Source organism: Protobothrops mucrosquamatus, unplaced genomic scaffold (genome assembly GCF_001527695.2).
Source record: "Protobothrops mucrosquamatus isolate PMUCROS unplaced genomic scaffold, P.Mucros_1.0 scaffold695, whole genome shotgun sequence".
NCBI classification, from domain to species: Eukaryota; Metazoa; Chordata; class Lepidosauria; order Squamata; family Viperidae; genus Protobothrops; species Protobothrops mucrosquamatus.
In genome coordinates, this window is record NW_015386978.1 from 110,898 (window position 1) to 121,939 (window position 11,042).

The 11,042-nt window shown below is 37.6% G+C and overlaps 2 protein-coding genes across 2 annotated transcripts in view; both read right to left on the minus strand.

Moving 5' to 3' along the window:
- Window positions 1-662: 662 nt before the first annotated feature.
- LOC107289420 (vomeronasal type-2 receptor 26-like) lies at window positions 663-9,084 on the minus strand. The gene is made up of 6 exons (XM_015818177.1): window positions 8,915-9,084; window positions 6,637-6,928; window positions 5,154-6,029; window positions 3,979-4,206; window positions 2,127-2,253; window positions 663-1,561 (listed from the first exon to the last, which is right to left on the minus strand). Exons 1-6 carry the CDS (start codon window positions 9,082-9,084, stop codon window positions 663-665), a joined length of 2,592 nt encoding a protein of 863 aa, XP_015673663.1.
- A 1,315-nt stretch (window positions 9,085-10,399) lies between these two features.
- Window positions 10,400-11,042, minus strand: part of LOC107289421 (vomeronasal type-2 receptor 26-like) — a gene marked incomplete at its 3' end in the record, with an annotated part of 14,523 nt that continues 13,880 nt past the window's right edge. The window contains exon 8 of the mRNA XM_015818178.2: window positions 10,400-10,441. Within this exon, the coding sequence (XP_015673664.2) occupies window positions 10,400-10,441 (42 nt within the window). The remainder of the gene's footprint in view (window positions 10,442-11,042) is intronic.

Genomic DNA, 11,042 nt, shown 5'->3' on the forward strand with positions numbered 1-11,042 from the left:
AGGAATCTGACTGTCTGCACAGAGAACAAGCTCATCTCCTCACTGAAGTGATACCTATTTTATCTACTCACATAGAGCATGCTTTTGAACGGTTAGATGGAGAGAAGCTAAAGTGAGTGGAATTCATCCCAACATGCAGTGCTAGGACTCAAACTGTCCTAGTAGAAACTACCTCTAGCGTGATTAAGCCAATGAGCCAGCACATCTCTAATGTTAATCTTGATGTAGACACAATTCTTTTTCCTCTCAAAAATTGGTTTGTAAAAAAATAAAAACCAAAATAGAACAATTTAATTAAAGCATATGGAAAATTTCTTCCTGCAAAATTAATATACCTTTCCAGAAAAGATACAACAGGCTCTGAAGAATTCTTAGGTGAAAGACAAATGCAGCCATGTCTGTTTTAACTTTATTATCTACCTAAATAATTTATTTCCTAATAGATTACTTTTATCTGTACTAATGATAATTAATGATAACTCTGTAACTGTTTGAAACATATACACAGCTCCATCAGATTACTCTTTTTATTGATGTTTATGATGATGGCTGTAAGTATCGATCTAGTTAACTAATAATAATAAGATAATAGCACGTTATTAGATGATAAGATCTAAGAACAATTGGTTTGTTCAAAATTGGATCTTGTTCTTGTTCTTTTTCTATTTCTTATGTATTAAATGCTCTCTTGTGTTGAGTTCTGGTCTAAATATAATTATATAGAATTTGGGGGTGAAGATGCATCCCAGTAAGCCAGCACCGGAAGACAGGATAGAGAAGATCTCTACGGCCACCATGTACTTTCCTTTGGTGCTCAGGTAGGTGGGAACAAAGGTCAGCCAAACACTGCAGAAAACCAACATGCTGAAAGTGATGAACTTGGCTTCATTAAAACTGTCTGGCAACTTTCTAGCTAGGAAGGCCACAGTGAAACTGAGAAGAGCCAAGAGGCCCACGTAACCCAAGACACAGTAAAACATGGTGATGGAGCCTGCATGACATTCTACAATGATTTCTTCATGGAGTGTCTCCACGTCCAAACTAGGAAATGGAGGAGACGTACCCAGCCAACCAATACAAATTCCTACTTGAACGAAGGAGCAGAAAAAGATAATAGAATAGGCCAACTTTTGCCCCACCCATTTGTGGAATAGGCTTCCTGGCTTTGATGCTAGGAATGCTACAATGACTGTGATGGTTTTGGCCAATATAGAAGAGATTGCAATAGAGAAGATGATGCCAAATGTTGTTTGTTGGAGGAGGCAGGTCACCGTATTGGGGTGTCCAATGAACAGAAGTGAGCAGAGGAAACAGAGAAAGAGGGAGACAAGTAGAAGGTAGGTGAGGTTGCGATTATTGGCCTTGACAATGGGAGTGTCCCGTTGGTTGATGAAGACTGTAAACACCAAAGCTGTAAACAGGGCAAGAAAAAGAGCCAGAGACACCAAAGTAATGCTCAGTGGCTGTTCAAAGGAGAGGAAATTCGTTGATTTTGGAATGCACTCATCATGAGCTTGGTTTGGAAATTGATCCTTTGGACAACTGTCACAATTCTCCATGTCTGAAAAGAAGAAAGAAATTTTTGATCAGAATTACATTTTTCCTAAGTTTCAGGATTGCTTTTCTGGAGTTCCTTGCAAAGTAAATGTTTTCTAAATCCTTTTGTAACTCTCTATTCAACCTACATGTAAATAAATGAATACTGACAGAAAAAACAATTTAGATTTTCCTACATTTCAATCATGTTGGCCTATTGGAATGCATTAGGTTTAGTAGCATTTCTGAGCAAGTATGCCACATTTTCTAAATGTCTGTCATCTAATGGAAAAGAGAAAGAAGAAGCTTTAGATCCTGGAAAACAGGCAGTAGAACTAGAGGATAGTAGATTAGGAAATGTCCTGTTGGATGACTGCTTGCTTCATATAAGGTGCCCAATCACTTTAATTAGATTCAAGCTCAAGGATAGAGAGACAGGCTACAGTATATCACTAGTATCTCTTCCTTTTCTTGCTTTGAGATGCACCAATACAGCAAGCAATAAGATTGAAGAGATTCTTGTTAAGTAGGAGACAGGCTGCAGAAATGAACTTTAAGGCATAGGTCCATTGGGATGGAATGAATCTTACCCATTTCTCTGGATATCATCTTTTCTGGACACGGAGCACAAGTATAGCAGCAAAATTTCTGCCCTTCAGTCTTGTTCTTTCTTTTTCCAAGAGGACAGTGATCATTACATAAAGAGAGAGGAGGTAGCTATCCCCAAATAGAAAAAAGTGGTATTATTAACCTTTTGTTTTATTTGTGTCTTTCAGCCAATGAATGTGAATGAAACTCTTTATAGTCCTATTATAAAACAAACAATTTAATATGAAAAGTTTGCCAGAACCAAGAACATATTTCATTTGTTTTTAGTTTAGCTGAAGTTTTATTAACGAAACACAGTGCACTGTAGAAGATGGCCAGGCTGAGAATGAGGAATGGGTCAAGCACATCATCAGTTTGCAGTCTCTTTGCACTCACAAGACATCTATGTCCAGCCCTCCTTGAATTCTGTTGATGCTTATTTACCATCAACTTGCTTTGACTATTAATTCAGATTCTTGTAGAGACCTCTAGCATGTAATAAACCTATATATTCATTTGAACTGCCTGGACTCCTGATTTCCTGTGCTTGAGATTCACATTGATATCCATACCTTGATTATTTGTCAATTCCTCCACATTCAATGTGCTGGTTATTACCTATAAACTCCTACATAGTAGAGGGCCTGATTACTTGAAGCATAAGTATAATTGTCAATAGTTTGTGTGTCATCTTCTTGTATGATCCTCAGAGTCATCTTGACCCATGAGATGATCAGCAAATAAATTCAACAATCAATCAATCAATAAATATTCAAATCTCCACCACCCTATTCCCATTTGAAATGTTCCAGAAGATATGATGTTTCTCCAGGCAAAGATGATTGATGCCTTTTTCTTTTCCTTGTTCTTATTGAGATCATTTTGTCAACCATCTTGGATCTTTTGTGCTGTTTAGAGGTGTATGGTTTCTTGTTTTAAAATACTTTTTAACAGTTGGTAAACTGCCCAGGAGTTAGGTGGCATATGAGTGTAATCTGATGATGATGATGATGATGATGATGATGATGATGATGATGATGATGATGATGATTATTATTATTATTATTATTATTATTATTATTATTATTATTATTATTATTATTATTATTATTATTATTATTATTATTATTATTATTATTATCTGCACAACCATCCAGATGTTTACACTGGATGTGACATTTTTAACCATTATTGAGTCCTTCCCAAGGATCTGGGATAAGGAGATGGTGTTTGATGGCATTAAAAATATTGTCCCTTGTTATAAGCTGTTTCAAGTAAAGCTGCCTTTGGATATTGACTGATGGTGATTTTGATACTGCCAACCACCAATCAGTTGGTAACAGCAGCTTTACGTGGAACAGAATAAATTCTATGATGAAATCTTTAACAGCACAAAACAACAACATTTGCCTATCCCATGTTCTTGGGCAGGACTTTAATATCATGACAATTTTTGAAAACAGTCCATAACCTTGAGGGTCTGATCTGAGCTGGGAACATGAAGTCGTTATGGTTTGCTTTACAGGAAGAAGAGGAGTCTTTGCCACTGCCAGCATCAAATATATCATTCAGCTGTGGCTACATAGGAGTTCCTTGTTAGGAATGAAGGTTTAGATATCAATACTTCCTTCTTGACATGGTGCTGGGGTTCTCCCATTAAGTGAAAGTAAATTTCCTTTCACATGTTAGAAACTCTAAAAAATGAGAATATACATTATGAAGCAGTCCAGTAATAGAATGCACACCTTTGAAAGAGATGGACTGAAATTTAATTGGGCTCATGAGCTAATTGCCATCTATGGACTAAAGGAAAGACTAGATGGGTTCTTTTAGCCCATGTTATTGTGATAGTACCTGAGTGAATTCATGATGCCACTGGATTTTGTCTGGATGTATGTGGAAGGTTTTTCCTGAAGGAGCTTGTGGATCCATTTCTCCAACTGGGATGTAGATATAAGAGTTGTTTGGGAAAGTGACCAGGTTTACAATGTCAAAACCACCTTGTAATGCTCCATCTTCATTTAACTTAATTTCATCTCTAGCATTGTTGTTGAAGGAAATTCTCTGCAGAAACGGGTGGAGCTTGCAGAAGAAAAAGCATAAAGGGTTAAAGAGAGCATAGACCATAGAATATAGAATAACAGAGTTGGAAGGGACCTTGGAGTTCATCTAGTCCAATCAACAAATGTCCAGTATCTTTTTGAAAGCCTCCATTGATGGGGCACCCACAGTTTCTGAAGACAAGCCATTCCACTGATTGATTGTTCTAACCAGTGGAAATTTCTCTTTAGTTCTAAGTTGCTTCTCTCCTTGAATATTTTCCATCCATTGATTCTTGTCTTGCCTTCTGGTGCTTTGGAAAATAGGTTGGCCCCCTCATCTTTGTGGCAGCCCTTCAAATATTGGAACACTTCTATCATACCTCCTATAGAACTGTTTTTCACTAGACTAGCCATACTCAATTCCTGCAACTGTTCTTCATATGTTTTAGCCTCCAGCCTCCTAATCATCTTTGTTGCTCTTTTCTTCTCTTTCCATAGAAATAGGTATGTTTTCTAGTTGCCTCAAACAATACCCCTTTTGAAATGTGAATCCCTCTCCCCCAGGAATAAAAAGTATAAAAGTATGAAAAGAAGCATTGAAGCAATTTAATTGTATTATTGGACCATATTCCATATAAAATATTAAAAATGGTATTCAGTGATATTCTTCACTGATAATTGAGAAAGGAAAAGAGTAAGAAGAAGCAATGGGAAGAAAATCTACTGCAGAGAACAAGAAAGGCAGAGGAAAGTTGAAGAACAGTTGTTTTATTTGGATAGAGAGAAAAGAGAAAAACTGGGATGTGTAGGTAAAAGATAATATGTTCAATGGGTCAACATTTGTAATCTATGAACTTTGAACAAAGGTGAACATCAGTGATGTTCAGGAAGCTGGCCTACAATGATCTGTTGACAAATTAAGTCCTGGCACTCTGTTGTAACCATGAAGAATCTTTTAAAAGAGAATTGAGAAGGTGCAACTCTTACCTGCCAGGCTTCTACAATCTTTGATCGCACTTGATCCCTGTCCTTTTGTATGTTCTGATGTGTCCTAATTGTGTAAGCAGTTTGTAAGGCTTGAACCAAAGCATAGACAGCATTATAGATACTATAACTATGGCCAAGTATGCTGGTTTCAAAGAAGGGTGCAGGAAGGTCCTCCAGTCTTTCCTTTCCAGTACATTCCTCATCCTGAGAAACACCATTATTTGTTGGTGTGCAGTCAAAAGCTTGGTGCCAGAAATCTCTAATGAAGCCATCTTGATTTTCCCAAGAAGGGGTGATAGCCTGTATAAATTGTTGGAAACCTGGAAGTTCTTTTTTGCTAATGGAGAAGGAAATGGCTCCATGGAACATTTGCATATCAAGAGCCTTTTGTAAGGAATGTAATGTAAAGTCATTTTGGGCCATTGTGATCCACACTTTTCTTGTACAAAGTGTCTCTGAAGAATTAAAGGTTGTTGGAAGAATAATTGGGGTCACTAGTAGAGCAGATGCTAGCCACATAAAGACTATATTTTCTCCATATATAACAACTGCATTTGCTACTTTCTTTGTGAACAAGGTAATATGACTCACAGTTTTTTCAATCATGTCAAATAGTTCATAAAAATGGAAATTTCTGTCAACTCTTTCCGTGAATTCAGAGCAGATTTTATTTCGCGAGAGCATAGGTTCCAGAGTTTGTATAAAATGTTCTCCATGTTCGTCATCTACAATGACAAGTCCTACCCACTTCCATCCAAAGAATAGAAAGAGCTGGATTAAACCCTCATGCTGGAGAGCTTCATTGGGTGCCATGCGATAAAAAGGGGGTGGAAATGATTCATCAGTCACTGCCAATTCAAATGAGCCATATGAGATCTAAATAAATGAATGGAGGAATGAGTGATATGTTTACCTACCTGTTTATCTATCTCTCCTTCAGCTAGCTGCAGCTAAACTAAGTTATTTGTGCACATTATGCTTAAAATATATGAATTGAAATCAATGAGGCAGTTAATGATAAGTAGCATGACCACACACATTCAAACATTTCTCTAAATTTTTGCATGTGTGGATTCATCTTGCAATTGCTGAAAGCAGCCATATACTGAAGCAAAACTTATATTAATCACACTCTACACCTTACATTGTTTCTTATATATTCTACACTTCTTCACTGATGAACCATAAAATTGTTCCTTGAAAGGGAAATGTATAGCTGATAACCTGTGTGATAATAATTTCACAAGTCCACCCATCTTAATCTAGGGTATAGGACAATTTGTCACCACCAACTTGTGACAGGTAACATGCTGCAGGACAATTTGCTATGGGATAACTTAATGCAAGATGACTGTCCTCTACAGCCCTCATAATATTATTAACATTATTAATATTAGTAATAATAGTTGAGTTGTCTTGTGGTGTTGTCCTGCAGTAAGTTGGCCATGGCGAGTTGTCCCATTCTGCCTAATTTATAGTTAACCTGAGGAATCTTGAAAAGCTGCAGAATTTCTGCCATGCGTATGGAAGTTTCAGGGCTCATCCCTCCAATGATTCCCATCATTTTCTTTTCAGTCTCACAAATATAGTTAGGCACAATTTTATGCAATTTAAAAAGCAGGTCCAGACTGGTACGATATGTCATTCGAGAATCAGAATAGCTGTCATAGATATGGAATCCAAGAGTAATGTTGGGCAAGATGTAGGGATCCTTGTTTATCTCTTTCACTGCAAAGACTAATGCCAAGATGTGTTGGTAGAACTTTGTCACAACACTGCAAATAAAAGGATTTGTTTCAAAAGAGAATTGTGCTATACATTATGGTATTAAAGAGATATGTTCTCTTGCTTGAGACTAGAAGACCTCCAAGGTCCCTTCCAACTCTATTCTAAAACAAAGTAAATAAATTGTGATGTTGCTTTCTTAGACTGCCCTTGCATTATGTGTATTGGAGACTGTATTGTTGAATTTCCACAGTTTGTCTGTAGATTCAAGATTCGTATCTAATATAAAGTGGATTGTTTAATTGTATGTTTTAACAGATTCTTAAACTGCGACATCCAGAAAAATTAAAGCAAAGTTCTTCTGTGCAGTTGAGTATAATGTCATGGGTTCTGTTTGGAACAATTGGAGGAACCATGAAAGTCTTTACAAAAGGGAGATATAAATTCCTGAAATTGCTGAATAGATGTCATGTGAAAGAGGTCTAATCCCCCTAAAAATCCATTTTTTCTTGCTTTTAGAAAGGAGACATTATTTTCATCTAAACTTTGTCATGAGAATTTTAGTCCTTTATAAATATTCATTTGATCTACAATTAGAACACATTCACCTTATTAATTATTACACAATCTAATATCATTCAATGATATCAGAATTAAACATTTTGCTCTTTGTATTGAAAAAAATGTACTGGGTAGCAGTAATCAATAAATTCTCTAGAAGATGTGTCCCAAAACTTTGAACAGATTACTGAGCTGGAAAAAAAAATGGAATGGGTTGATTTTTCAGTGAGAATCTGAACCAAGTGGAACTAACGTATGATTAAATATTACAGAGAATCTCAGTGATGAGGAAAGTGGAGTTGAGGAACACAGCCACATATTTAGAAATTCATGTTTCTTCCCACAGAGAATTGTTTCTGCTGTAAGAGCTTCAGAGAAGATTGTGAGAAGAAGAATTCATGTTTCTTCCCTTCTGGTGAAAATTTGTGTTTCCCGTTTGCATTGCTCATTCAAAGATTATAAGAAACTCTGTGATATTTTGAAATAGAACAGGTGGACCTCAAAAGTCTAATCAGTTAAAAATATTAGAGATATGATATTAATAACTAATGCCTCCCAAAAGTTTTGGAAATTATTTTTCATTCCCCTGTCAATGCATTTCTGGATCTAATGGTCTAAGGAAAGGTTGAGGATAGAAAAGGGTATATCTAAAATATTATAGTGCTTTTAATGTTAAGGTGAATTAGGACTGATGCTTTTTTTTCTCCAACCAGGAAGAGGGTTAAGTTTTTCATAGAATAGCTGCTTGCCCATAGAATAGCTGCTTGCACCTTTGGCTTTGTGTTAAAATAGAAAATAGGATGTTGAGTTAATAAATCATTTCTACTATGTTTTCCCCAAAGACCTACTCCCAAAATAAGCCCTAGCTTGATTTTTGGGGGTGGGCCTAATATAAGCTCTACTCCCAAAATAAGCCCCAGTTTTGGGATGAGGTCCACACCTAAAAATCAAGCTAGGGCAGGGGTGGGAGTGTGGAGCTGCCCCACGGCCAATCACCCACTTACCTTGCAGCCAGGCCTCTCCTCGCCAACCCACTTCCTCTGCGGCATCTTCTGCAGCCAGGCCTGCATTTCTCAGTTACAGGCCATTTCAGAAGGCCCCTGGATTGAATCCATAGCTCGGTATGCGGCTACAGAGGCCTTCTGGAAAGGCCTGACTACAAAATGCAGGCCGGAATGCAGCTGTAGAATGAAGCTACTTTTTCGCCCCCAGAGGACGTTGATCTCCTGGGCGGTGCTGGCGGTGCCAGAGGTGAGTAAGACATCCCTGAAAATAAGACCTGATGCCTCTTTTGGAGGAAAAAAATAAAAATAAAAATAAGACCTGGTCTTATTTTCGGGGAAACATGGTATTTATCAAGCTGCCATAAAGAATATGCCCATGATACATGTATATTCTTTATCACATGATAATACAACCTAATACAAGAAGAGAGCAGGATTCATTTAAAATCAGATAAGAGAGTGATTTCTTACAATGGGATGTTAACTGATTCCTCAGAAGGATGCTTATCGAAAATAATTTGGGGGAACAGGTAATGGAAATGAGACATCAATCCACCAATGAGAAGTTCTCCCTCTTGGTACCATTCCTGGGGAATTTCAATGGCTTTATCTCCAGTGCACTTAAGAGATTGTACCTTCATGACCCATTCTGGAAAGAGTAATATGACAATAATCCCCAACATTCCTGCTCATTTGACTTCTACTGTACTGGTGGTGCAAAAAGCCTTGATGCAAACAGGATGTCAGCAAAACAACTGCTACAGGTGTTGAGATCTGTCATGCCTCAGTAATTGATCTGTTCCTAAACTTTAGCTTCTTCTGTGTCCGGTTGCCCGGATGCTCAAAGTGTGACTGGACATAGATGTTCTTGATCAGAATACCTGGTTTTCAGCCTCTTGTCCACCACAATATCTTGTCTTGATCCTCAGGCTTTATGGCTTTTGCAGAATTTTAATAGACTTTCCTTTAAGATTATTGTCCTCATATATCTTACATGTGTGGGACCATGTAGGTAGCCCTACTTGTTGAAATCTGGCAGAATCTGTCCACTCTGGAATTGGCAATAGGCCAATAGGCATTGGCTGATCAACAGTCTAAAAATATTTGTGTTGTGAACAGCAAATAGATACAAAATCCTAAGGCCCCCAACTTTTGGCAGCAGTTCTCTTACTGACTCTGCAGTGGCTGTGGAAGACTTCAACCAATTTGGATGAAAGGTCCTCAGCTGGGAACAATATATTGGAGGTTTATATATCTATTCTGCAGTTTGCTGCTGGTATTTCCTTCAGAATTATCTTGAGAGCCACTGGAGGATTGGCCTGGTGACTTAATCATAGTGTCTGTGATAACTAGGCGTTGTTAACTTTACTTGTAGAAGTGCTGAAGCAAACATGTTTGTAAGATGCCACAGGAAACTTTTTAAATTTGCTGTGGGAGGTTGAGGAATTGATCTTGAGGTCTATAAGTGGATAGACTGATCTATTGAATAGAATTTGGAGGCTTCCCTTATGGTCAATCATCCTTTCATCACTTTCCAATTGGATTAACACGGTGTATAAACATACATGGCTGCTGTAAAAACAATAACCACAAGAATACCCACAACCATTATAGCTGGCTCAAAATCACTTGGTTGAGTTGGGCAGCTATAGAAATGGAGTAAATAAATAAATAAAAATAAAAATCATTATTCTAGGAATCCAGAATATTTTATTTATTTTTATTTAATTTATTTGTTAAATTTATTTCGTGTCTTGCATGGGGCTGCTCTAGACAGTATTGTTATATTATTGATTACATGCATGTAAATAAAATAAAATTAACTTGTATCTTATAGAATAGAATAGAATAGAATAGAATAGAATAGAATAGAATAGAATAGAATAGAATAGAGCTGGAAGGGACCCTGGAGGGAGGTCCAGCCCCCTGCTCCAGCAGGAGAACCTATACCATCTCGTACAGGTGATTGTCTAGTTTTTTCTTAAAAATCTGCAGTGATGGAGCATCCACGATTTCTGGGGATAAGCTGTTCCACTGGTTGATTGTCCTCACTGTCAGGAAGTTTTTCCTTAATTCCAGGTTGCTTCTCTCTTTGATCAGTTTTCAACCATTGTTTCTCGTCCTTCCCTCTGGTGCTCTGGTAAACAACCTGACCCCTTCTGCTTTGGGGCAGCCCCTCAGATTCTGGAATACTGCTATCATGTGTCCCCTATTTCTTCTTTTCTTTAGACTATCCAACCCCAAGTCCCCAGCCATTCTATGTTTTAGCCTCCAGGCCTTTGATCATCTTAGTTGCTCTTCTCTGAATTGTTTCCAAACTTTCAACATCTTTTTGTGATATGGTGACCAAAATTGGCTGCAGTATTCCAGGTGTAGTCTTACTAGGGCTTTGTAAAGCAGTACTAGTACTTTACGTGATCTTGATTATATGCCTCTGTTTATACAACCCAGGATTGTATTAGCATTTTTGGTTGCTGCTGCACACTGCTGGCTCATCGTCAAGTGATTGTCCATTAGGACTCGAAGCTCCCTCTCACAGTTACTGTTTTTAAGCCAGGTCTCACCCAATCTGTATTCATGCCTTTGGTTTTTCCTGCCT